General features: G+C 45.4%; 1 protein-coding gene across 8 annotated transcripts in view; it reads right to left on the minus strand.

The window, feature by feature from the left end:
- The window catches only part of MAJIN (membrane anchored junction protein), a 193,651-nt gene that overhangs the window by 28,886 nt on the left and 137,053 nt on the right, over positions 1 to 27,712 (minus strand). For 6 of the 8 annotated variants that reach the window (XM_039527189.1, XM_039527192.1, XM_039527188.1 and 3 more), the window contains 2 exons: positions 23,901 to 23,970; positions 23,507 to 23,651 (listed from right to left, as the gene is read on the minus strand). In XM_039527189.1, coding sequence (XP_039383123.1) covers positions 23,507 to 23,651; positions 23,901 to 23,970 — 215 coding nt within the window. Of the gene's footprint in view, positions 1 to 6,398; positions 6,513 to 23,506; positions 23,652 to 23,900; positions 23,971 to 27,712 lie in introns of those variants that run through there. The other 2 variants (XR_005595011.1, XM_039527194.1) reach the window with 2 other exon arrangements.

Genomic DNA, 27,712 nt, shown 5'->3' on the forward strand with positions numbered 1-27,712 from the left:
TCCATCTGAGAGAGGAATAGGCTCCTTGCAGGTAGAGCAGCGCTTAAAGCCTGTGGAGCCAGGCATGTCAGAAGTGGCTGCGGCTGACAGGAATGAAGAAAAAAAAATTTTTTAATGGTAGAAAAAAGGGTAACTAATAATAACTAACTACTAACTAACAAGAAACTAGCTAACTAGAAGGGTTATTGTAAGAGGAGGAAAGAAGTTCTTAACAAGTCTGCTGGGCTCCATCTCAAGCCGGGGACGGTAGAGAAGGAACTGAGGAGACCGGCTGCGCATGCTCACTAACTAGATGTACTCAGAGCGGGGGGGGGCAGGCTCTGTGCATGAGTGGCTGGTACGAGTACTGCTATAGAAATCTCTGATCAAAAGTGCAGGGGCCAGCACCTGGAGTGGAGCACCCACAGGAACATGTCTTGAAGAAGAACCCAGGGTTGTGAGCTCAATCCTTGAGGGGGGGCACTTAGTGATCTGGGGCAAAAATCAGTACTTGGTCCTCAAATCTGTAACTCATGCTTATGATTAGTCTCTTTGAAGTAAATGGGAGCATCTGGGTTTTCAGCCATTTTGATTTGTTCTCTGTTTAGACTGTGGAATTTGTAGGATTGAAGATTAAAAACTGACAGGATTTGGCAGGATCCTGTTTTTACCCAGATCCTTGACCCTAGACTCATCAGAAAACAAAAATCTCTAAACAGAAAAAGCTCTTGAGCTCCCCCCCACACACACATTTCACACATATAGTAAATCTAAATACTAATTTATAACTTGAGAGAGCAAACAATTTTTTCATAATTCTTAGGAAGGTCAGACTAGTGCTTACTGAAAAGAGGTAAGTTACCAGTGAACAAAAGATGCAGGTGTGATCTTAACTTTGGTGAGCAGTGGTGATGACTCACTCTCTTCTCAGTGTGACCTTTCACCAGTGTGTGCATACACAAACCAGTATTAAGTCTGGAACCCTTTCTCAGATACCAAAGCATAATATAGATAGTACTCAGTTGTGATGTCCCCCTGCAAGACAATCAGATCACTCTGAAGTGGAGCAGATCCCTGGGTTGCTCAGACTCTGACTTGATTTCCAGTGCAAAGGAGGCCTGGCAGATTTCAGAGACATATAGATTCTGAGGCCAGAAGGAACTACTGTGATCATCTCTAGACTGAAGTCCTGTAAAACACAGGCATAGAATGTCCCCAAAATAATTCTGAGAGCATCTCTTTCAGAAAAAACATCCAATCTTAATTTAACAGTCATCAGTGATGGGGAATACACTATACCCCTTGGTAAATTGTTCCAATGGGTAATTCCCCCTACTGTTAAAATTTATGCCATATTTCCAATCTGAATGTATCTAACTTCAACTTCTAGCCATTGGTTCTCTACCAGATTGAATAGCCCATTATTAAATATCTGTTCCCTGTGAAGATACTTAGGGTACGTCTACACTACGGGATTATTCCGAATTTGCATAAACCGGTTTTGTAAAACAGATTTTATAAAATCGGGTGGAGCGCGGCCATACTAAGCACATTAAGTCGGTGGTGTGCGTCCATGGTCCGTGGCTAGCGTCGATTTCTGGAGCGTTGCACTGTGGGTAGCTATTCCCTAGCTATCCCATAGTTCCCGCAGCCTCCCCCGCCCCTTGGAACTTCCGGGTTGAGATCCCAGTGCCTGATGGGGCAAAAATCATTGTCGCGGGTGGTTCTGGGTAAATGTCGTCAGTCACTCCTTCGTCTGGGAAAGCAACGGCAGACAAGCATTTCGTGCCTTTTTCCCCTGGATTGCCCTGGCAGATGCCATAGCATGGCAATCATGGAGCTTGTTTTGCCGTTTGTGACTCTCACCGTATGTGTACTAGATGCCGCTCACAGAGGCGATTCAGCAGCGCTACACAGAAGCATGCTTTTGCTTTTGCATGACAGCAGAGATGGTTACTAGCCATATTGCACCATCCAAACCCTTCCATAAATTGGAACTGAGGATGATCATGGCTACCAGTCCTTTTGTACCATTTGCTGCTAGTGCCCCTGGCCAATCAGCCAGGGGCGCAAAAGCCAAGATTGGTTACTAGCCATATTGCACCTTCCATCGTTTTGTACCATTAGCTGCTGTCATAAGTGCCCCTGGCCGATCAGCCAGGGGCGCAAAAGCAAAAATTGGGAATGACTCCCTGAGTCAATCCCTCCTTTTTGGTATCTAAAAATAGAATTAGTGCTGCCTAATATAGGCAAGTGTGCTAGAGAACCACTGTATCATAGAACCAGAGAGCACAGCTGCTCTGTGTCAGAGCCTGCAGAAATTATCTGTATGCTATTCACAGGGGGTGCTCCTGTAACAACCCCACCTGTTGATTCCGTTCTTCCCCCAGCCTTTCTTGGCTACCGTAGCATTGTCCCCCCACTTGTGTGATGAATTAATAAAGAATGCAGGAATAAGACACACTGACTTGTTAGTGAGAAATGAGTGGAAGGCAGCCTCCAGCTGCTATGATAGTCCAGACAGGACATTAAGCAGTGTGTAGGAGAGAAGCCCAGCATCCCACTGCTAGTCCAGGGGCAACTGAATCTTTTCTTTACACATGAAGGGTGGGGCTGATGGAGCTCAGCCCCCTGTTGCTATGATGAGGATGGTTACCAGCCATATTGCACCATCCATCCACCAGAAAAAATTAGGGCCAATAGGCTGATGACGAGGACGGTTACCAGTCCTTTTGTACCATCAGCTGAGGCTGATCATGAGGATGGATTTCCAGCTTTTTGCACGATCAGCTGATGCTGATGATGAGGATGGATTTCCATCATATTGTACCATCAGCCGCCCATGGCGGGGGGGGGGGAGCAAGGATGTTGGTGTTGAGTGCTGCACTATCGCGTCTATCTGCAGCATTCAGTAAAGATAGGGTGACATGTAAAAGAGTCAGAGGATTGTTTTACCTTTCGCTGGTGGGGGGTGGGTGAGTAGATTGCCAAGCTATGCCCTGACCCGCGGACACTGTGTTTGACCCTAGAAGCATTTGGAGCTCAGCCAAGAATGCAAATAATTTTCGGAGGCTGCAGGAACTGTGGGATAGCTTCAGTCCTCCAGTCCATGAGCATCCATTTGATTCTTTGGCTTTCCGTTACGCTTGTCACGCTGCAGTGCGCTGAGTCCCTGCTATGGCGTCTGTCTGGAGATTTTTAAAAAAGGATTCTGAATTTCATCTTCTGTAACGGAGCGCTGATAGAACGGATTTGCCTGCCCTTACAGCGATCACATCCGCATGGTCCATGCGGGAGCTCTTTTTTTAGTTTGATTTCGGACTGCATCGCCACCCGTGCTGATCGGAGCTCCACGCTGGGCAAACAGGAAATATTCAAAAGTTCGCGGGGCTTTTCCTGTTTACCTGACCACTGCATCCGAGTTCAGATTGCGGTCCAGAGCGGTCACTGGTGCACTGTGGGATAGCTCCCGGAGGCCAATACCGTCGATCAGCATCCACACTAACCCTAATCCGATATGTTAATACCGATACTGGCGTTACTCCTCTCGTTAGGGAGGAGTACAGAAACCGGTTTAAAGAGCCATTAAAATCGATATAAGGTGCCTCCTAGTGTGGACGGTTGTGGCGTTAAATCGGTTTTACGTTCCTAAAACCGATTTAAACGCCTAGTGTAGACCAGGCCTTAGAGATTGAAATCAATTCATCCCTGAACTTTCTCTTTGTTAAGCTGAAAAGATTGAGCTCTTTGAGTCTCTCACTATACAGCGTGTTTTCTAATCCTTTAATCATCCTCATGACTTTTCTCTCAACCCTCTCCAACTTCTCACCATCCTTCTTGAATTGTGGACACTGGAACTGGACACAGTATTCCAGCAAAAGTCACACAAATGCCAAGTATAGAGGTAAAATAACTTCTCTGCTCCTACTCGAGATTACACTGTTTATTTCATCCCAGGATCGCATTAGCTCTTTTAGCCACAGTGTCACATTGGGAGCTCATGTTCAGCTGATTATTCACCACAGGGTCACTGCTTCCCAAGATAAAGTCCCCCATCAAATAAGTATGGCCTAGATTTTTTCTTCCCAGAGGCCATATTAAAATACATATTTTAGCTTGTGCAAAGTTTACCAAATGATCCATATCACTCTGATTCAGTGACCTGTCCTCTTCCTTATTTACCACTCCCCCAATTTTTGTGCATCTGTAAACTTTATCAGTGATGATTTTGGTTTTTTACAGCTCATTGATAAAAATGTTAAATAATGTAGAATCGATCCCTGTCGGACCCCACTAGAAACAAACCGACTTGATGAGAAGTCCCCATTTACAATTTGTGACGAAATCAGGCTGGACAGCTGTAAGAGGCTAGTGGAAGGCAGGTAGATTAGCCCAAGAACAATAAAGGCCCCTTTTCCCTATAAGCTGAAAAGTGATTACCTCAGGTCAATTAGAGACACCTGAGTCCAATTAAGGGCTGCCCAAAACCTTTAAAAACTCCTTCTCCAGTGAGAGCAGGGAGGAGAGACAAGCTGCACCAGGGCTAGTGGCAGCAGGGAGATAGACTTCTCCAGGGTGGAGGGCTACTCTTCTTCCTACAGGGGAAGCTACATAGCAGACTGCATGTTTAGGGGAAGGACTGGCACCCCAAGGCCAATAACAAGGCCCTCAGAGTGAGGGTAGGGAAAGATATTCCCCTTTGTTTTGTGTTGGAGTTGGTTTCTTTCTTTTGTTTGGCTGAGGGGCACTTCTTTGGGCCTGCCCTGTGGCCTGCCTGGAAAGTATTGTGAAATACCCTCCTGCCCACACAAGAGCAATATTAAATACTGTGCAGAATGGGGCTGACTGATTTACTCCAGGCCCCCACCAGGGGGAGGTGATGCGCTTGCCACAAATGACACTTTTAGACCTATCAGTTAGTCAGTTTTTAATCCATTTTTTAATGTTTGCCATGTTAATTTTATATCATTCTAGTTTCTAAATCAAAATGTGCATTACCAAATCAAATGCCTTACAGAAGTCGATGTATATTAAGTCAACCACTATTACCTTTATCAACCAAATCTGTAATCTCATAAAAAACATATCAAGTTAGTTTGACAGGATCTGTTTTCCATAAACCCGTGTTAATTGGGATTAATTATATTACCCTCCTTTAATCAAATCCTGATGCATTATCTTGCCTGGGATTGATGTCAGACTGACAGGCCTATAATTACTCGGGTCAACCCATTGCCCCTTTTTAAAAATTGTCACAACATTCAAACTAGAAGGGCATATAGAATGGGGTCTCACAGGGATCAGTTCTGGGCCTGGTTCTGTTCAATATCTTCATCAATTTGTTTTTTTTTCTTTCCTGCAGAGCAACTGAGGCTCTATGGTGCCTTCTGATGCTGGAAGCATTATCTAAAGATAATGGCATAGAAAGTACACCTTTAAAGTTTGCGGACAATACCAAGCTGGGAGAAATTGCAAGTTCTTTGGAGGATAGGATTAAAATTAAAAATGATCTGGAGAAATTGGAGAAATGGTCTGAAGAAATTAGGATGAAATTCAATAAGGACAAATGCAAAGTTCTCCACTTAGGAAGGAATAATCAGTTGCACACCTACAAAATGACTGCCTAGGAAGGAGTACTGTGGAAAGGGATCTGAGGGTCATAGTGGATCACAAGCTAAACATGAGTGAACAAGGTTATGCTGTTGCAAAAAAAGCAAACATCATTCTGGGATGTATTAGCAGGAGTGCTGTGAGCAAGACACGAGCAGTTATTCTTCCACTCTACTCCACACTAATTAGGCCTCAACTGGAGTATTGTGTGCAGTTCTGGGCATCACATTTCAGGAAAGATTTGCAGAAAGTCCAGAGAAGAGCAACAAAAATGATTACAGGTCTAGAAAACATGACCTATGAGGGAAGATTGAAAAAAATGGGTTTGTTTAGTCTCGAGAAGACTGAGAGGGGATATAACAGTTTTCAAGTACATAAAAAGTTGTTATAAGGAGAAGGGAGAAAAATTACTCTCCTTAAGGATAGGACAAGAAGCAATGGTCTTAAACTGCAGCAAGGGCAGTTTAGGCCGTACATTAGGAAAAACTTCCTGTCAGGGTGGTTAAGCATTGGAATAAATTGTCCAGGGAGGATATGGAATCTATATCAGTGGAGATTTTTAAGATCAGGTTAGACAAACACCTGTCAGGGATTGTCTAGATAATACTTAGTCCTGCCACGAGTGCAGGACACTGAACTAGATGACCTCTCAAGGTCCCTTCCCGTCCTATGATTCTATTATTTGTTTTCTTTCAGTCTTCTGGAACTCCCTGAATGCATCAAGGCTTATTGAAAATCAACATTAACAATTCAGTGAACTCCTCAGCCAGCTCTTTTAAAACTCTCAGATGCAAGTTATTTGGACTTACTGATTTTAAAATGTCTAACCTTCGTAGCTTCTTTCTGACATTTTCTTGAGATAGCAGCGGAATGGAAAGAGTGTTATCATCACCATATGATAAGACTACGTCATCTGTTGTTTCCTCAAATACAGAACAGAAATATTTATTGAACACTTTTGCCTTTTTTGCATGATTATTGATAATTCTATCATTTCCATCTAGTAATGGACCAATACTACTGTCAGAATTCTTTTTGTTCCTAATATATTTAGAAAACTCTTTCTTATTGTCCTTAACTCTGCTGGCTATAGATTTCTTTGTGTCCCTTGGCTTCCCTTAACAATTTTCTACACTTCCTAACTTCTAATTTAGATTATTATCAGCTTCCCCTTTCTTCTATTTTTTATGTATTAATTTTTATTTTTCAAAGCTGCCTTCACTTCTCCTCTACACAAGGTTAGTTTTTTAACCAGCACGGCCTTCTTCCTCAATTGTGGGGTTGTGGCTTTTTGGGCAATTTCCAATTATTCACATTTTTCTGATTTAAATTCTTCCTCCCAGCTGATTTGGCTCATAATTGGTTTTCAGGTCTGTGAAACTGGCCCTATTAAAGGACCACGTATATAAATTACTGGTCTGGACTTTATTCTGCTTGCACATGATAAATGTGATCAAATCATGATCACTTGTACCTACTTTTAGTTCTATGATCAGTTCCTCTTTATCTGTTAGGACAAGGTCTAATAAAGAAGTGCCCCATGTTGGCTGCAACAGTTTGAATTAGGAAATTGTCATTTATTGTTTAGATATTCTATCAATGTTTTAATATTGGTAGCATGAGATCACCAACATATGTCACTCAGACTGAAGATCCCCATGATCACAAACTTTCCCCCATACACATTATAGCTAGATGCATAAGGAGGCAGTCACCCTTTTCCCTTGGGCAATTTAGTGGTCTGTAGCAGATACCAACTAATACCTCATCTTGTGCTTTATCAGTTAGAACATTGATCCATAAGCATTCAAGATAACTCAGAAGAAAATTATCAGTGACTCAGATAATGCCATTTTTGACAGAGTGTCATTCCCCCTCTCATTTTGCCAATTTGACCCTTCCTAAATAGGTTATAATCACTAACTTTAATATTCCAGGAGGATGAGATTGGCAGTCAGGTCTCTCCCCCTGGATAGCGAACTACAGAGTTTCTCTCTCTTCCCTCTTTTGTCCAGACTTGGATAGGCTGGTTGTTACAGCTTGTAGTGGGGGATTGTTTGGCCTGGGGACTAGCTTTTCTTTCTGCCCAATGCCTATGGTGGCTGAGTTTTTATGAAGTTGGATGCTTCAGGTCAGCTGCACTCCTCTTGGTCAGAAGCAAAATTGAGTTTTGTTTTTTTTCTATCCTGCAGAGCAACTGAGACTCTATGGTGCCTTCTGATGCTGGAAGCAAACAGAGGACAGGCAAAGAGGCAGTTTGCCTGGGATTTCACACAGAGTGTTTTTTGCCTTTCAGGCTCCTGTGACCAGTACATACAACATCAGTGGAGCCTCTTAGAAGACATGGATAGTGAGCCATCAGCTGTTGTGACCTGCTCAGAATGTGCCATATTTGTCTCCCAGAGGACAGAAGCAACTTCGTCTGTACGAAATGCAAGCTGGTCTGCGTATTGGAAGAGAAGGTTAAAGGACTAGAGAACCAAGCATCAACCCTGAGTTGCATCAGAGAACATGAAGATTGTCCGGATAGAAGTCAGTGTTTGGTGCTGGAAGCACAACTTGCTGAAAAATCAGAGAGTGCAGTGCAGAATGGAGAAAAACAGTGGCAGCCTGTGGCCTCCAGAAGAAGGAAGAGGAGAACCTATGTATCCGCAATGCAGATAGAGGTACAAAACCATTTTCAGGCTCTCTGCCCAAGTACTACTGTGGAGAAGGATTTGGAAGAGCCCTCCGAGGGAAAGGATCAGAAGGAGACTCCATCAGCCAGAAGGCATGGGATGCATTGTCCTAGGGATGGGGGTTCCATGACCACCACTCCCAAGAGGAGGAAAGAGGTGATGGTGGTCCAGGACTCCCTTCTAAGGCGGACAGAGTCATCCATCTGCCAATCAGACCGGGAAACTTGAGAAGTGTGCTGCTTGCCTGGAACTAGAATCCAGGATGTGCCAAGGCTGATCAAGACCTTGGACTGCTACCCCTTCCTACTTCTCCATGTGGACACCAATGATACTGCCAAGAATGACCGTGCAGATCACTGAAGACTACGTGGCTCTGGGAAAAGGGATAAAGGGGTTTGAGGCGCAAGTCATGTTCTCATCCATCCTCCCTGTTGAAGGAAAAGACCCAGGTAGGAACTGTCGAATTGTGAAGGTAAATGCGTGGTTACGCCGGTGGTGTCAGAGAGAGGATTTTGGATTCTTCGTCCATGGGATGTTGTTCCAGGAAGAAGGATTGCTAGGAAGAGATGGGATCCACCTAAAGAAGAGAGGGAAGAGCATGTTCACAGGCGGTCTTGCTAACCTAGTGAGGAGGGCTTTAAACTAGGTTCACTGGGGGATGGTGACCTAAGCCCAGAGGTAAGCGGGGAAGTAGGATACCAGGAGGAAACACAAGGAGGAGGGTACAAGACGGGAAATCTCCTGATTCATATTGAGAAAGCAGGGCAATTGGCTAGTTATCTTAGCTGCATGTACATGAACTCAAGAAGCCTGGGAAACAATCAGGAAGGTTTGGAAGTCCTGGCACAATCAAGGAACTATGATGTGATTGGAACAACAGAAACTTGGTGGGGTGGTTCACATGACTGGAGTACTGTCATGGATGGGTATAAACTGTTCAGGAAGGACAGGAGGAAAGGTGGAGGAGTTGCATTATATGTAAGAGAGCAGTATGATTGCTCAGAGCTCCAGTATGAAACTGGAGAAAAGCCTTGTTGAGAGTCTTTTGGTTAAATTTAGAGGCAAGAGCAACAAGGGTGATGTCGTGGTGGGCGTGTGCTATAGACCACCAGATCAAAAGGCTGAGGTAGATGAGGCTTTCTTCAGACAACTAACTGAAGTTTCCAGATCACAGGTCCTGGTTCTAATGGGGGACTTTAATCACACTGACATCTGCTGGAAGAGCAATGCAGCAATGCACAGACAATGCAGGAAGTTTTTGGAAAGTGTCGGGGACAACTTCCTGGTACAAGTGCTGGAGGAACCAACTAGGGGCCGTGCTCCTCTTGACCTTCTGCTTACAAACAGGAAAGAATTGATAGACAAAGTAGAATTGGGTGGCAGCAGTGATCATGAGATGGCTGAGTTCAGGATCCTGACAAAAGGAAGAAAGGAGAGTAGCAAAATATGCACCCTGGACTTCAGAAAAGCAGACTTTGACTCCTTTAGGGAACTGATGGGCAGGATTCCCTGGGAGGCTAATATGAGGGGGAAAGGAGTCCAAGAGAGCTGTCTGTATTTTAAAGAAGCCTTATTGAGGGTGCAGGAACAAACCATCCCAATGTGCAGAAAGAATAGCAGAGGGATTCTCAAACTGGGGGTTGGGATCCCTCAGGGGGTTGTGAGCTTATTACATGGGGGGGTCGCAAGCTGTCAGCCTCCATCCCAAATCCCGCTTTGCCTCCAGCATTTATAATGGTGTTAAATATATTAAAAAGTGTTTTTAATTTATAAGGGGGGTCGCACTCAAAGGCTTGCCATGTGAAAGTACAAAAGTTTGAGAACTACTGGAATAGCAAATATGGCAGGCGACCAGCTTGGCTTAACAGTGAAATCTTCGGTGAGCTTAAATGCAAAAAAGAAGCTTACAATAAGTGGAAATTTGGAGAGATGACTAGGAAGGAAAATAAGAATATTGCTCAAGCATGCAAGGGTGTAAGCAGGAAGGCCAAGACAGAACTGGAGTTGCAGTTAGCAAGGGATGTGAAGGGTAACAAGAAGGTTTCTACAGGTATGTTAGAAACAAAAAAAAAGTCAGGGAAAGTGTGGGACCCTTACTGAATGAGGGAGGCAACATAATGACAGACTATGTGGAAAAAGCTGAAGTACTCAATGCTTTTTTTGCCTCTATCTTCACAGACAAGGTCAGCTCCCAGACCACTGCACTGGGCAACACAGTATGGAGAGGAGATGAGCAGCCCTCAGTGGTGAAAATCCATGGGTCCAGATCTAACGCATCCAAGGGTGCTGAGGGAGTTGGCTGATGTGATTGCAGAGCCATTGGACATTATCTTTGAAAATTCATGGTGATTGAGGGAGGTCCTGGATGATGGGAAAAACACAAATATAGTGCCCCTATTTTAAAAAGGGAAGAAAGAGAACCTGGAGAACTACAGCCTCACTTCAGTCCATGTCAAAATCATGGAGCAGATCCTCAAGGAAACCATTTTGAAGCACTTGGAGGAGAGGAAGGTGATCAGGAACAGTCAACATGGATTCACCAAAGGCAAGTCACGCCTGACGAACCTCATTGCCTTCTATGATGAGATAACTGGCTCTGTGGATATGAGGAAAGGGATGGATGTGATATATCTTAACTTTAGCAAAGCTTTTGATATGGTCTCCCGTAGTATTCTTGCCAGCAAGTTAAAGAAATATGGATTGGATGAATGGACTATAAGGTGGATAGAAAGCTGGCTAGATTGTTGGGCTCAATGGGTAGTGATCAATGGCTCGATGTCTAGCTGGCAACTGGTATCAAGCGGAATGCCCCAGGGGTCAGTCCTGGGGCCAGTTTTGTTCAACATCTTTATTAATGATCTGGCTGATGGGATGAATTGCACCCTCAGCAAAGTCGCAGATGACACTAAGCTGGGGGGAGAGGTAGATACACTGGAGGGTAGGGATAGGGTCTAGAATGGCCTAGACAAATTGGAGGATTGGGCTAAAAGAAATCTGATGAGGTTCCATGAAGACAAGTGCAGAGTCCTGCACTTAGGATGGAAGAATCTCATGCACTGCTACAGGCTGGGGACGACTGGCTAAGCAGCAGTTCTGCAGAAAAGGACCTGGGGATTACAGTAGAGGAGAAGCTGGATATGAGTCAAGAGTGTGCCCTTGTTACCAAGAAGGCTAATGGCATATTGGGCTGCATTAGTAGGAGCACTGCCAGCAGATCGAGGGAAATGATTATTCCCCTCTATTAGGCACTGGTGAGGCCACATCTGGAGTATTGCATCCAATTTGGGCTCTCCACTTCAGAAAGGTGTGGACAAATTGGGGTAAGTCCAGCAGAGGGCAACAAAAATGATTAGGGGGCTGAGACACATGATGTATGAGGAGAGGCTGAGGGAGATGGGCTTATTTAGTCTTCAAAAGAGAAGAGTGAGGGGGGATTTGATAGCAGCCTTCAACTACCTTAAAGGGGGGTTCCAAAGAGGATGGAGCTAGGCAGATGATAGAAAATGGAGTAATGGTCTCAAGTTGCAGTCGGGGAGGTCTAGGTTGGATATTAGGAAAAACTATTTCACTAGGAGGGTGGTGAAGCACTGAAATGGGTTACCTAGAGAGGTGATAGAATCTCCATCCTTAGAGGTTTTTAAGGCCTGGCTTGACAACAAAGCCCTGACTGGGATGATTTAGTTGGGGTTAGTCCTGTTTTGAGCGGGGGGTTGGACTAGATGATCTCCTGAGGTCTCTTCCAACCCTAATCTTCTATGATTCTATGATTTATGTGTAGCAGTGTCTTGGTGGGAAACCACCTGCCCTGAATTGTGTGGTGCTGTATATGGGCTCCCCAGCCTATCAAGGAGACATTGGTTGTGAGAATCATTGAAGGTGTGGTATGTGTGAAAGGCACGCCCATGCACACATTGTTGGGTTGCGTCCACCAGAGTAGCGAGTCTTTGACTCTGAGTGGCATTATGAGGCATCTGTTTAGACTGTGTTTGTACAGTATGCATATAGTTCTTAGCCAGCCCTGAAGGCAGCGCGTGTTGTGCCATGAATGTGGTTGCCATCATAAAGCCTAATAGTTGGAGGCAGGTCCATGCTGATAATTGTGGGCTGTTCAATACCATGGAGATCAGATTGACTGTAGTGCGGGAATCTGGTTGGTTTGGCCTCTAGAGCATCAAGATGCACTCCGATGAAGTCCAGTTTCTGCACGGGTGTCAGTGTTGACTTTTGTACATTGAGTTGTCATCTCGGCTGTGAGAAGGAGGGTAATCATCATGTGTGTAATCTCTACGGCAACTTCCCAGGTGGGTGCTTTTAAGAGCCAATCGTCCAGATAGGGAAAAATTGTCACTCTCTGTTTGTGGAGGTGTGCCGCCACTACTGCAAGCACTTTGGAAAACACCCTAGACACTGTTGAAAGGCCAAATGGCAGAACCTTGTATTTATAGTGTTCTGTTCTCAGAGTAAACCTGAGGAACCTCCTGTGTGCGGGAGGTATGGTTATGTGAAAATAGGTGTCTTGGTGGTTGACAGCCAAAAAACCAGTCCCCCTGTTCCAATGCTGGTGGTATTGTTGCTAATGTGACCATCCTGAACCATTGCACCCTTATGAATTTGTTGCATTTCTGAGGTCAAAAATAGGCCTCCATTCTTTTTCTGAGTTAAGAAATATTGAGAGTAAAAATCCTTCCCTCTGTGTTGTGATGGTACGTGTTCCACGGTGCCCACATGTAGGAGGTGGTTTATTTCTTGCCATAAAAGTTTTTCATGAGAGGGGTCCCTGAAGAGGGATGGAGAGGGAGTTGGATGGGGGGATAGAGATGAATTGTATCATATAGCCTGAATGAATTATTTCCAGAACTCATTTGTCCATAGTGATGGATTGCCATGCTTGGTAGAAAGGGGTCAACCAGTATCCAAAAGAGGGATGGTCAATGATTGTGTCAGCACTGAAGAATGAGGGAGATCTTTCTGGCCCTTGACCAAACTCTCAGAATTGTTGTTTTGCTGAGGGCTGATGCGATGTTGATGATTGAGTTGGAGGTTGGTGACACTTTGGAGGCCTTTGTCTTTACCTTTGCGTGTCGTAGTGCCTCTGTTGTGAGGCATACAGGACAGACCTTGTACTCTGAGTGGGAGAGTATTTACTCTCAGAGAGCGAAGTGTAGCCCTTGAGTCTTTCAGGGTATGAAGGGACTCATCCGTTTTTGCTGCGAACAGCTTCCATACATCTAATGGGAGGTCCTGCCCAGTAGATGGTATCTCCCTTTGGAAGCAGGACAGGTGGAACCACAAACCCTGGCACATAATTGTGGCAGTGGCCATGAAGCGTGCTGTTGTATCAGCTGCATGTAGAGATGCCTCTAAGGCAGTTCTAGCTAGGAGATGGCCCTCCAAAATGATGGACTTAAATTAGTCTCTTTTGTCCTCTGGTATGATGTCAATAAATTCACCGAGTTTAGAATAATTCATGTGGTTGTATTTTGTTATTCGGGCAGCATGATTAGCAATCCAGAATTGAAGAATGGTGGATGAATAGACCTTGTGGCCAAAGAGATGTAAGAAATATACTCTTTGTCGTATGAAGTGGATCAGGGTTGTTGTCTGCCTCACTGGTTGACAGCACTGAGTACACTGTGGGGTGAAAAAATAAGGCTAGTCCTTTAGAGGGACCAAAGTACTTTTTATCTGCTCTCTTGCAGGTGGGCGGTATTGTAGCCAGGGTCTGCCATATGTTTTTGGCCAGCTCCATGAGTGCATCATTTATGGGAAGTGCTATTTTTTATGAGGAGGATGTATGGAGACTGTCCAGTAATTTGTGCTGGGACTCCAAGACCTTCTCCAGAGGGATCTCTAGGGTATCTGCAATTCTTTTAAAGAGTTCTTGAAAATGTTTAAAATTGTCTGCTGCTGTGGGTGGCAGTGGTATTATGGCCTTGACTGAGGATGAGGAAGAACTGTCGGATGTTGATGTTGTGTCTTGTTCCTGGGCCTCCTCCTGTTCTTCAAAGCTTTCTTCAGGGGACTGTGAAGGTGCAGCAACTGAGGGTGGTGGGGGAGATCTAAGCCTCTCCCTGTATCGGCTTGGGGGTCTGGTGTACTGCCTCCTGTATGCCCCAAGAATCCCAGTAGGGCCACTGAGTGGGGAATGGCATAGGCAGTGGCATCCATGGGTGTCAGCTCTGTGGTGAGCCATAGGCTGTACAGTTGGACCCAACGCTGCAGTGGATTCAATGGGAGAGGAGTGGTGAGATAAGAAAGCATCCTCCTCTTCAGTATCTTCTTCCTCACCACAGAATGGACAAGTCAGGGGTGAAGTGGGCTGACACGGTGCTGTACATGCCAGAGAAGCATCAGTGCTGAAGAGAAGTGATTCCAGCATCGATGAGATCTGCAGCTCCACATGATATAGAAAAGGGTGTAGTGCCAATGGCTTTGGTACCAAGGTGGTTGGTGCTGGCAGTGCTGATGTAATCGTAGTTGTTGGTGCCAACATCAGAGTGCTCTGCACTATTGGGACAGGAGGTGGTGCAACAACCTGAGTGGAGCGTTTCGGCAGGTCTGTCAGTGCCACAGTGGAGGAGATAGGTTTCTGTGCCTGCCCACTTAGAGTCACTAGCTTTAATGATACACATGGTACCAGAAGATCCTGGGGCCTTGTAAGTACTCAGCTGCAATGTGGTCAGTACTGAGGATAAGGAGTGGGCTAGAGACAGCTTCTTTTTTGGCGGCTCTTTGAGGGGAGAAGTTGAAGCTCTTTTCCTCACTAGGTGAATCCCAAGGTGTTATTGATGGAGGTGGGGTTAGAAGTCTCATTGGAAGAGGAACTTCAGGACCACTTTCCCCATATTCATGTCTTTCCCTGAAGGAGTAGTAATTGCATAATACCTAGCAAATATGTGGACTGAAGACCATAACACCACTCTACAGCTGTACACAATAGGGATGTTTCCCATTAATGCTGTGGAGGCTGAGTGTGCTCTGGTTGAATGCACAGTTTCTCTGGAGGCGTGATGACTTTTGTCCCTGTAGCACATGGCAATGCACCTGGTGATCCATTCGGAAAGCTGTTGCGCTGTTACAGGAAGTCCTCTTATTTGTTCTGCATAGGAGAGAAACAGTTGAGAAGACCCCTAAAAGGACTTTCTATCTAGGAAAAAGACCAAGGCTCAATGAACATCCAAAATATGGAGCTTTTGTTCATCTTTGTAAGCATCTGGCTTTGGAAAGAGGACCAGTAAATATATTGACTGATTGAGGTGAAACTCAGATATCATTTTGGAGAGTAACCTAGGGTGTGGCCTAAAGCTGCACCTTCTCCTTGTAAAACACTGTGTACCACAGTATGTGGAGGTAATGGCTATTAAAAAGGCCACCTTGTCAAGAGATATAACAATGGCTAACAGATTGAAAGAGAGACCCATAAGGACTGATAATGACAAGTTCAAATCCCATTGTGCAGTAGGGTCTCTGACAGGCAGAAACAATCTTTCTAAGCATTTTAGGAGCCTGGCAGTCATAGGGTTAGCAAATACAGTCCCATAGTATGGGGATGAATACATTGTATGGGGGTGAAACACTGAGATTGCAGCCAGGTGCAATGGAGCTGTGTGCCAATGTTGTCTTGATTCATCCACCAACCCAACAACAACAGGATCTTGTCTGAATATACATGCGTCTGTCCTTAGGATGGTACATTGACCTAAGCCATGCCTGTAAACTTCAACAATACAGTCTCGTATGGGGGAAATCACATAAGTGTGTGCAGCCATATGCCCAGGAGCATGAGGCAGTTTCTCACTGAGGTTTGGGAATGACCTTTGCAGAGGTCTCATATACCTTGAGATCCCATGGCTAGGGTTGAGACCAGGACTGTCCCAACTAATTCTACTCTATGTAGGGGTGTTAAGATCAATTTGTCTTTGCTCACTTCCAGGCCTAACCTCAACAAAGCAGATGAAACATCCCCTGGATACTTCTTTCCAGTCGCTTACAGGAGTGATCCTGTGACCAATCAATCACCAAATCAATCAATCAATCAACACCAACCAATCATCCAAGTAAGAGTACATCTGGACATCCTAATGGTGAAGGTAGGCTTCTACCATAACCACACACTTGGTGAAAACCCTTGGCACAGATGATAGTCTGAAGGGCAAGACTGGGAACTGGAAGTGGTCTCCTCCTTACAACCCTTAAAAATTACAACCCTTCTGTGGCTAGGGTGGATCACCATGTGGATATAAGCATCCCTCAACTCAAAATCCACATACCAATCTTCCAGATCTAATGAAGGGATAATAGTTGCAAGGGAATCCATACAGAACCACAGTTTCTTCATGAATTTGTTCAAGTTCGGTCTAGAATGGGCCTGAGACCTTCTTTTGCTTTGGGTATTAGGAAGTAGTGGGAATAGAACACCCTGCTCTGATACTGAGGTGACACTTCTTCTGTAGCTCCCCAAAAATGAAGAGACTGCATTTATTGTCTTAGTGCAGATTCATGAGATGGGTCTCTGAAAAGGAATAAGGAAGGAAGTTAGGAATGGGGAAGTAAAGTGCAAATGGAACAGTTCTTAGATGGTGTTCCTGAGGAAATAGAACGGTACATCCTAGATGGGAAGCCCAAAGATGTAACCGAGGCAGGGGAGGTTGGAGCCAGATGGGTGGAAATAACAGAAAAGAAAAAAGCTACTATCAAGGGGAGTGAATATAACAAGGGGCAAACCGAAAATAAACCCTACCACCGGGGGCCACCCACGACCCCACCTACAACCCAAGGAAAGCCCCAGACTACCTATTGTCCCACCTCACCAGTCTCCAGCAACCCACCCCGGCCCAGTGACCAGTCAGCTGGGCAATGTTTTAAATGTAATGAACTGGGACATATAAAGGCCAACTGCCCCAAGAACCCCAATTGAGTACAGTTCATTACACTACCATCACACCAAAGATCCCCAGACCCAGATATCTCTCAAATACCCCCGGAGCAAACACACATTTGCAAATACAGAAATTAATCAAAAGACCTTTCTAATACTCACTATACTGAATAGAAGAGAATATTTCAGGAAGCTTGGAGAGCCGGGATGTATGTCTGGCCTCTCTTAATCCCAAGAGAGAACACCCCTCCAAACAAAGAACCCAAACAAAGACTTCCCTCCACTGAGATTTGAAAGTATCTTGTCCTCTGATTGGTCCTTTGGTCAGGTGTTTGCCAGGTTCACTGAGCTTGTTAACCCTTAACTATCTGTTTATGACAGCAGGTGTGATTCTTTTACTTTTTTCTTCATAATAAAGTTCTTCTTTTAAGAACCTGATTGATTTTAGTGTCCTAAAGATAAAGGGTCTGGTCCGTACTCACACTGCTAAGGCAATTAGTTGGTATATTATTCTCATGCCTCCCCAGGAAAGGGGGTGAAGGGGCTTTGGGGGGACAGGAATTCCAAGTGACTCTCCTTTGAATTTTTGTGTAAATCACTTGGTGGTGGCAGTAATACCGTCCAAGGATAAGGAAAGGAATTTGTGCCTTGGGGAAGTTTTTAACCTAAGCTGGTAGAATATAAACTTAGGGTGTCTTTCATGTCGGTCCCCACATCTGTACCCCAGAGTTCAGAGTGGGGGGGAACCCTGACATGGCCATATTGGCTAAAAACTCGACATGGTTTAGAGGGGAAGTGAAGGAAGCTATAATAAATAAATACATAAAATAGAAGAAAAGGGCAGTTGATAGTAATGAATATAAATCAAAAATTAGGAATTATTGAAAACTGAAAAGGGAAACAAAGGGACACAAGGAGAAATCTATGGCCAGCAGAGTTAAAGACAATAAGAAGGAATTTTTTTAAATATATAAGGAACAAAATGAATCCTGACAATAGTAATGGTCCATTATTAGATAAAAATAGATAAGTAGAATTCTCAATAATAATGCAGAACAGACAGAAGTGTTCATAAATATTTCTGTTCTGTATTTAGGGGGGGAACAGGGGCGGCTCTAGACATTTCGCCGCCCCAAGCACGGCGGCATGCCGCGGGGGGCGCTATGCCGGCTGCCGGGAGGGCGGCAGGCGGCTCCAGTGGACCTCCCGCAGGCATGCCTGCGGAGGGTCCGCTGGTCCCACAGTCCCCTGGACCTGCGGCTTTGGTGGACCTCCCGCAGGCATGCCTGTGGGAGGTCCACCGGAGCCACGGGACCAGCGGACCCTCCGCAGGCATGCCTGCTGGAGGTCCACCGGAGCCGCGGGACCAGTGGACCCTCCGCAGGCACGCCTGCTGGAGGTCCACCGGAGCCGCGGGACCAGTGGACCCTCCGCAGGCACACCTGCAGGAGGTCCACCAAAGCCGCGGGACCAGCGGACCCTCCTCAGGCACGCCTGCAGGAGGTCCACCGGAGCCGTGGGACCAGCGGACCCTCCGCAGGCACGCCTGCAGGGGGTCCACCGGAGCCCCCTGCCGCCCTCCCGGCAGCTGGCATAGCGCCCCCCGCGGCATGCCGCCCCAAGCACGCACTTGGCGTGCTGGGGCCGGGAGCCGCCCCTGGCGGGGAAACTGATGATATAGTCTCATCATTTGGTGATAACACTCTTTCCATTCCACTCAGGAAGATATTAAAGAGAAGCTACTAAAGTGAGGCATTTTTTAAATCAGCATATCCACATGACTTGCATCCAAGAGTTTTAAAAGAGTGGGCTACACTGCTTGTTGATTTTAAATACATCTTGGAACACTGGAGAAATGACAGAAGACTTGAAGAAAGCTAATGTTGTGTCAATATTTAAATATGGTAAATGGGATAACCTGGGTAATTATAGGCTTGTCAGCCTCATATTGATCTTGGGCAAGATAATGCAGCTGCTGACATGGGACACGACTGATACAGAATTAAAGGAGGGTAATGTAATTAATGTCAATCAACAAGGGAAATGTCAATCAACTGGGAAAATAGATCCTGTCAAATTAGCTCAATATCTTTTTTTTTTTATGAGATTACAAGTTTGGTTGATAAAAGTAATAGTGTTGACATAGTATATTTCAAATTCTGTGTGGCACCATGTCAAATGCCTTACAATATTTTTATTAAAAAACTAGAATGATATAAAATTATCATGGTACACATAAAATTAATTAAAAACTGTCTAACTCATAGGTCTCAAAATGTAGTTGTAAATGAAAATTATTATCGACCGGGTGTGTTTTCAGTGGGATCCCACGGGGGTTGGTTCTTGACCCTATTCTATTTCATCATCGTTATCAATAACCTGGAAGAAAACATAAAATCACCACTGATAAAGTTTAGAGATGACACAAAAATTGGGGCAGTGACAAATAAAGAAGAGGTCAGGTCACTGATTCAAAGCAATCTGTATCACTTGGTAAACTGGACACAAGCAAACAATATGTGTTTTAATATGGCTAAATGTAAATGGATACAACTAGAAAGAAAGAATGTATGCCTTACTTACAGGATTGGGTACTCTTATCTCAGGAAGCAGTGACTCCGAAAAATTTTTTGGGGGTTGTGGTGGATCATCAGCTGAACATGAGCTCCCAATATGACACTGTGACCAAAGGCGATAATATGATCCGGGGATGCATAAACAGAAGAATCTCGAGGAGGAATAAAAAAGAATACTTCTATATTTGGCAATGGTACAACGACTGCTGGAATACTATGTCCAGTTCTGGTGTCAACAGTTCAAGAAGGTTGTTAATAAATCGGAGAAGGTTCAGAGAAATCCCATGAGAATAATTAAAGGATTTGAAAACATGCCTTATAGTGATAGTGCTCTTTAAGTCTATCTAGTTAGCTTAATAAAGAGAAAGGTAAAGAGTGTGTAGCAGGGCGGTCACTCTGCTCTGGCTCTGAAGGGGTTAAAAGCCAGCACTTGGAGAGGGCCGAGGCTGAGAGAAAATGCTAGGCTGATTGGGGAAATAACCACAGCTGGGGCCACACCCCAATCAGAGCACAGCAGGCCCTATAAAAGGGCTGTGAGCCAGGCGCTCAGAAGTCTCTAGCTGTAGAGAGAGAAGGTCTTGGCTGCCTGGGAGCTGAGCAGGGTACCTAGTGTGGAGCAGGGCTGGGGGAAGGCCAGAGGAGCTGGGGAGATCCGGCCTGAAAGGCCAGGAAAGGTACTGGCGCTACAGAAGTGTAGCCTGGGAATAGGCAAAGGCAGCTGGTCCAACCCCACCCCTTGCCGATGATGAGTGATTTACAGACTGCAGACTGCCCCAGTGAGCGAGGGCTAGATGGTGACTGGCAGTAGCCACTGAGGCGAGGTGGGAATAGAGGGTTGGGGGTTCCCCTGGGTGGGGAGACCCATATTGTGGGTTACAGCTGGGGGCAGAATCCTGATGTAGAGGGGCATCAGGGTCTGGGAGGGACACGGGGGCCAGTGGCAGGCAAGACACCAGCCTGAAGAGGGTGCTCCTGTTGCCCTAGGTCCACTATGGTTGTGGCATGGGCCAAATCTGGTGGCAGGACAGTCGCCTCCGAGTCTACCAGGGGAGGACAGCTCACAGTGGCCTCAGGCATCCGATGCTTTGAATGGGCGGATCGAGAAGCACCAGAGGGGGCACCTTGGGTTTGGTGGTATGCCCAAGGAGTCCAGAAGGACCATTGTGGGTGTCCCTGATCAGGATCCTGTCCTTCATATTGCCCCTGGCTAGCACCATCAGCATCATGGCCCTGGGTGTGGTAGCCACTCCCTGCTTGGGATGATGACGGTCGTGAAGGCCAAGGAGGGGCCGCACGCCCATGTGGCGTTGCACCATCCCACTCTGTCAGTTCGTGCCTGGGAGCTGGAGACCAGTGCCGGGACCTTCAGCGGTACCATGATCGGGATCGGGACCGATGGTCATAATGGTGCCGAGAGGCCGATTTAGATCTAGATCTCGACGAGGATCTATGGTGTTGGGATCAGCTGTGAGGTGACTGGATCGGTACTGGGAGGGAGACCTGTGTGAAGCGGAGCGGTGCCACAAGTATGACCAGCGCCGAGATGGAGATTGGTGCCAGGACTGCGAGCGGTGCTGGGTCCGGGACCATCAGCGGGATCGGGACCATGACCTGGACCGGGACCAAGATCGGTGCCGACCTGTCTCTCTCTGCGAGAAGGGTCACATGAAGGCAGGTTTGCCTATAGATTGGACAGTCCGCACCAGCGGTGCCGGGGGCTGAGGCGGTCCAGGCTCCGTCAGCATCATTAAGTCGCGAGCGGTGGAGAAGGTCTCCGGAGTAGACAGCAGGCCGAGCTCAATCACAGTGCGCACCAGGGAGCTTGTGTGCACCGGACTCAATGGCCCTTGTGGCACCGGAATCGACAGTGCCAAAGTTGGCCGTGCCGGAGTTGGAGCCTTAGTGGGATGGTCCAGTCCAGGCTGTTGCTCCAAAGGGCCACAGGCAGTGTCTGCAACTATACAGAAGCAGCAGGTGGTTTGTGCTGTATCTTGGGCCGTGGAGACAGTGAATGATGTCGCAACTGTACCAGTGCCGGACACATCCAGTGCCGAGAGTCTTTGCTGTTGCCAGGTCATTCCGGTGCCGGAAATGCGCTTCGGACCGATGGCGTCCGGTCTGCACATGGTTCTGAAGGCACCGAGCTAAGTGCTGCTTCCATTAGGAGCTGTTTTAAATGAAAGTCCCACTCCTTTTTTGTTCGAGGCTTGAAAGCCTTGCAAATGCGACACTTACCTGGTTAAAGAGATTTCCCCCAGGCACTTCAAAGCAGGAGTCGTGGGGGTCTCCCATAGGCATCGGCTTGAGACAGGCCGAGCAAGGTTTGAAACGCGGGGACCTGAGCATGGACCCTGGTACCGGGGAGGAGAGAAGGGGATGAACCCCATTCCCTCCAAGTACTATCTACACTATATACAAACTTACTATTAACTAAACTATAACTGCTAAACTATTAACAACTATACTAAACAACTATCTACAACGAGTAAAGCTAGGGAGGTGGAGATCAGCTATGCCGCGCTCCACAGTTCCAACCATCGTCACAGGCGGTAAGAAGGAACTGAGGGGGCGTTGGGTCGGCAGGGGCATATATCTGGCACCATAACGGCGCCACTCCAGGGAGCGCCTCAGCCAACCCACCGAGTGTTGCTAGGGTAAAAATCTTCTGATGATCATGCACACGGCACGCCCACACCTAATTGGAATTTATATGAGTGAGCACTCGAAGAAGAAGTTTAAGTTTGTTTTATATGTTTATTTTTCATGATAAACCTAAGTTACTGCTTTGACTGATGACAGTATTTTGGTACAACATTAGTCACTGTGGACTTTACACCAGTCCTTAGAACAGGACTCTCTATTATGGATGTGTTTCCTGATGCAGGAACAGCTTTGATCATGTTGACTTTGATGAGACATAGCTATTTGCTTTTCTTTGATCACACTCACACTGAATACTTCTGAAAACTAGGGAACAGCATGACTTATGATTACATTACTGTAATGCAGCTGCTTACTAGAATCTTTCACCTTCCCTTTATTTAGTTAATATTATTTTCTATGACAATACTTCTAAAGTAAAATTTGAGTAAGCATATGCATTTTAGAGAACTTTGAAATCTCAGCTCTTGAACAAGAAGCTTTGCTGTCAGGGCAAAAATTCTAGAAAAAGCACATGAAGAATGCAACTGATATGCATAACATCTATTATCAGAAAGCTTTTGAGGATTAAACCTCAAAATACATGGGTTGTGCTTGGGTTCTGGCTTACAGCAGAACCCTAGTCCTGTTGCCCATGCACACTTCACTCTCTTTGGCATATCACTTTCATTCAACTTATACTGTAGTTTCAAACTTCAAGTCCTGAAGAACTTTTGAAATATTGTGTCTCCAAAGAGCCAGTGGTTGCCCAGCGCTAGCTGAGGTTAATTCCAAGTGGATGATATTAGTTTTGGAAGTATTAGAGTTATACAGTTTAATCCCCATACAAATACATGTAATGTTTTCATATCATTGGACTTTTAGTGGAAGCTGTAGCTTGGGAACCCAACTGAACCCAAATTTGGATCACTAGCCTTGCCCCAAAACCCCCTCGGCAAACAGCAATTTCCAAGACCATCCATTAAGCATGTGGATTATAGAGCACTGGAAAAAACAGCTGTTAAACAGTAAGCAAGTCCCAAACTCAACTACCATTCAGCTATAATAAATTCATGAATGGGCATTGCCCCTATTCCCTGCCAAGGATAAATGTGTCTCTAGATGGTTTAAAGCTACTATAGTACCTTTTCACTAACTCCAGAAAACCTCTTCCTTTTGACTCCACATTTCCTTCATTTCTAATGGGGCTGATTTGCTGTTGCAGTTGCATTTTACCTTCTTTCTGGGTGGTTTCTGTGCTTTGTTCAATGTTATAATCCACAGGTTCCCCTACAACAAATAAGAGCAAGAAGAGACAGTTTGATTAGAGGAGCAGAGAAGTTACTTTGGCCCAGATACTTAGCTGGTGTAAATCGGTGCATGCTGATTTAGAGCAGCTGAGATTCTAGACCTTTCATGCTATGGTCACACCAAAATTGTTTTTAAAAGAAAAGCTGAACCAATTTAATCAGTGCAGTCTTCAAATAATCAATGTGACCAGTTCAAACACAGTAAACATGCTGATAATTTCATACTTACATGCACTCATATGGCCATAGTCCTTCTTAAGGGCTGCAGGATCCTGATATTTCTGCTGAATATCTTCTGACTGATTTGGGAGAGGCGGGGTAAGGGAAGAAATCTACATTGTTAAATTTGCTAAATTGTGTTTTACATTTTAAAAAAAATAAACAGTGAAAAAATCTATTCTCTCATTTATGATTTTTTTTATTGTTACTACCAGCCTGCATTTTTACAACAGAGGGTTTAGGAATTTCTGTTGTGCATTGTAGTTTTATCTATCATTTTACAGAATCTGTCATTTCAATCCTTAAAACACATAAATTTGAATGATTAAAATGCTCATATAAGCTAAATTTTCATTGCATAGTATGTTGATGTATTGGTGAATTAGGGGAGACAGAAAGAATACTGGTGCAACATGGAAGAGCCAAAAGGGAATATTGGTGACCAGCATGTGCAGGGAGGAATCGAGGTATTTGTGTGGTAGGATAATTGAGAGAGTTGAGAGGAAAGATGTTATGGAAATATAAATTATATGCATTTTTCCTCTCAGATTTTTCACTGCACCAACATAGACAGGATTGATCTTCACAGGAGATTCCCATTCCCAGTTCTTGAGCTTCCAGCACAAGACAGAATGAGAACTCATCCTGGCTTTTAAAGTTGTGGTCCTCTGGTGCTGATGATTGAACACAAACCCCAACCCACTCTATCCATTAGTGCTTCAATCCCTCACTAGAAACTTCCAGTCAGTTCCTGAATGGATGAGTAGCAAGAAATCATGGAAGACTTGGTTCACATTCTTAAACTAGTTGTACAATACCAATGTAAACTGACTAATGCTAATCCCCCTTACACCAATTTCAAACTAGAGTATGCTATACCAGTGTAGTCACTGATTATACCATGACAGCACACCTCCACTGGGACTTTGCTCCAGTACCCATATGGGCATGTCTATCTGCAAGGTGTGAATCATAAAATATCAGGGAGGGAAGGGACCTCAGGAGGTCATCTAGTTTAACCCCCTGCTCAAAGCAGGACCAATCACCAAGCAGAATTTTACCCCTGTTCCCTAAATGGCCCCCTCAAGGATTGAACTCACAACGCTGGGTTTAACAGGCCAATGCTTAAACCACTGAGCTATCCCTCCTCCTCAATGTATCTTAGTAAACATACCCAAACTAGCTTTAATCTAGCACTAACAGGAGTGACACTACAGTAGCATGGGCTTCAATGGAGGCTGTACAAGATCACCTGGAACTCATGGTAATTACTTGGGCAGCTAGGCTGCACTGAAGCCCATGCTGCTGCAGCTTCATTGCTACTGGTACCTCAGATAGCTACATTAATCCCAATTTATGACTGCAATGTAGACATACCCTCAGCATAACCACAAATGTGAAAAGGGGAGGGAAAATGAGACAGTCAATAATAATCAGAGTTATAAAATACAAAATCAAAGATTTTAAGTCCAGAAACAACCATTACGATCATCTAATCTGACCTTCTGATTCTTGCATCCAGTCCATAGCTGCTGGTTGAGCTAGAGTATATATTTTAGAAATACATCCAGTCTTGATTTAAGTAGTTAATGAGATGAAGAATCCACTACATCCCTTGGTAAGATGTTTCAATGGTTAATTACCTTCACTATTAAAAAATTTGATGGTTCTTTCCACTGGATCTTATTATGCTTTTGTCTGGTAGATAAAAGACATCTCCAGAATCAAACATCTTCTTCCCATGCAGGGACTTCTAGACCATGATTAAGTCACATCTTAATCTTCTCTTTGATAAACTACATAGATTGAACTCCTTAAGTCTCTCTCGCCGTAAGGCAGGCTTCCACACCTTGAATCATTCTTGTAGCTCTTCTCTGAATCCTCTCCAATTTTTCCAACTTTTAGAAGTGTAGACACCAGAACTGGGCAAAGTATTGCACGACACAGACCCATAGGTGGTTCACTACTCTATAAAACAGCAACTCTTATTAGGCCAGACATCTTCACTACACTTAAAACACTGTTTTCAGGTTATAGATCCCAAAAATCCGTTTGGACCATCCCATGGCAACATCCATTTAATCTCCTATCACAGTTCAAATTGGGAGGAACTGCCCCAGGAAACAGAAAAGGAGAAATAAGAAGCCAGGTTCCAGACGTCTAACACCTATATACTGCAAAGGACCACTACCTAAAAAGGGGCTGGAAGTAGACAGTACGAAACTAAACTTGATGCTTATCAATGCAAGATCTGCTGCTAACAAACAACAGTATATGAGCTCATCAGTTATGAAGCATCCAATATAGTCTGTATCACTAAGGGTATGTCTACACCACAAGAGTAGTTCGATTCAACTTAATTCGAATTTGTGGAATCAACCTTACGAAGTCGAATTTGTGTATCCACACTAAGGACACTAATTCAACTTTGTGAGTCCACACTAACGGGGCCAGCGTCGACTTTGGAAGCGGTGCAGTGTGGGAAGCTATCCCACAGTTCCCGCAGTCCCCGCTGCCCATTGGAATGCTGGGTAGAGCCCCCAATGCCTGCTGGGGGAAAAAATGTGTCGAGGGTGGTTTTGGGTAACTGTCATCATTGAACCGTCAATCACGCCCTCCCTCCCTGAAAGCGCCTGCAGGCAATCTGTTCGTGCACTTTTCTGGTCAGTGACAGCACGGACGCCACAGCACTGCGAGCATGGAGCCCGCTGCAGTTATGACCGTTTTCACCTCCTCGCACCTTATCGTCCACCTCTTCCACAGTCAGCTGCTGAGAAAGTGGGCTACTTTTCAATGGTGCTGCAAGCACTGGTGGACCATAGGGGATGTTTTACCAACATCAACGTCGGGTGGCCAGGCAAGGTTCATGACGCGTGTGTTTTCAGGAACTGTGGTCTGTTTAGACACCTGCAGGAAGGTAGTTTCTTCCCGGACCACAAAATAACTGTTGGGGATGTGCAGATGCCTATAGTGATCCTCGGGGACCCAGCCTACCCGCTAATGCCCTGGCTCATGAAGCCCTATACAGGCATCTTGGACAGCGACAAGGAACTCTTCAAGTACCAGCGAGCAGCGAGCAGCGAGACCTGTGACTGTTCAGTTTCTTTACAGAGAAGCTGAACCTGCCCCTGTTTCTTTACCCAGTTACTGTTGACTATCTTCTGCAGTTACATACCCCGTTCACCCCGTTTCCCCCACTTCCAACACACGTGTAAAAATAAAATACATGTTCCATTGTTACTTAACAAATGTTTCTTTATTAATGACTTTGCGTTAAAGGGTTGAAACTGGGATGCAGACTGTGCTGCGTAGGGTGTGCAGTGATGTAAAGACCGCCTCTAAACTCGAGGAATGACAGGCTCCTGCTCCTAGAGCGGTCCGCAGTGCCGGACTGGTTGTTTCAACGGAGCCTGCCATCCCTCCTTTTTGGGATTCTGTGTGCGGGGGCTATGTGACCTTGTGGCGGAGGAGGATGGATACAGATTCCTCTGCTGCGTGACTTTGCGGTCCAGGACAAGGACCGCTGCATAAGATCTGTAACCACCCTCCCCCGCTACAAAGTCACGTCCCCCCGCACCCACACAGAACCTGGAAACCACCTCCCATACCGACCAGGGTGCCTACTGACTGCACTGTGTGTGTGACCTGCTGCTGATCCTGCCCCCGTGTCTCTACCCTGGTAAAGGTGACTGTCCTATGCAATTACCAACCCCCTTCCCCACCCCCTCCCCTTCAAACACAGTCTTCTGTAAAAAAAACATGACGGAAACAGTAATTAACAGCAAAGTATTTTTAATAATTAACTAGACAGTTAGGGGATGA

The sequence above is a fragment of the Mauremys reevesii genome, linkage group 2 (genome assembly GCF_016161935.1).
Source record: "Mauremys reevesii isolate NIE-2019 linkage group 2, ASM1616193v1, whole genome shotgun sequence".
NCBI lineage: Eukaryota > Metazoa > Chordata > Testudines > Geoemydidae > Mauremys > Mauremys reevesii.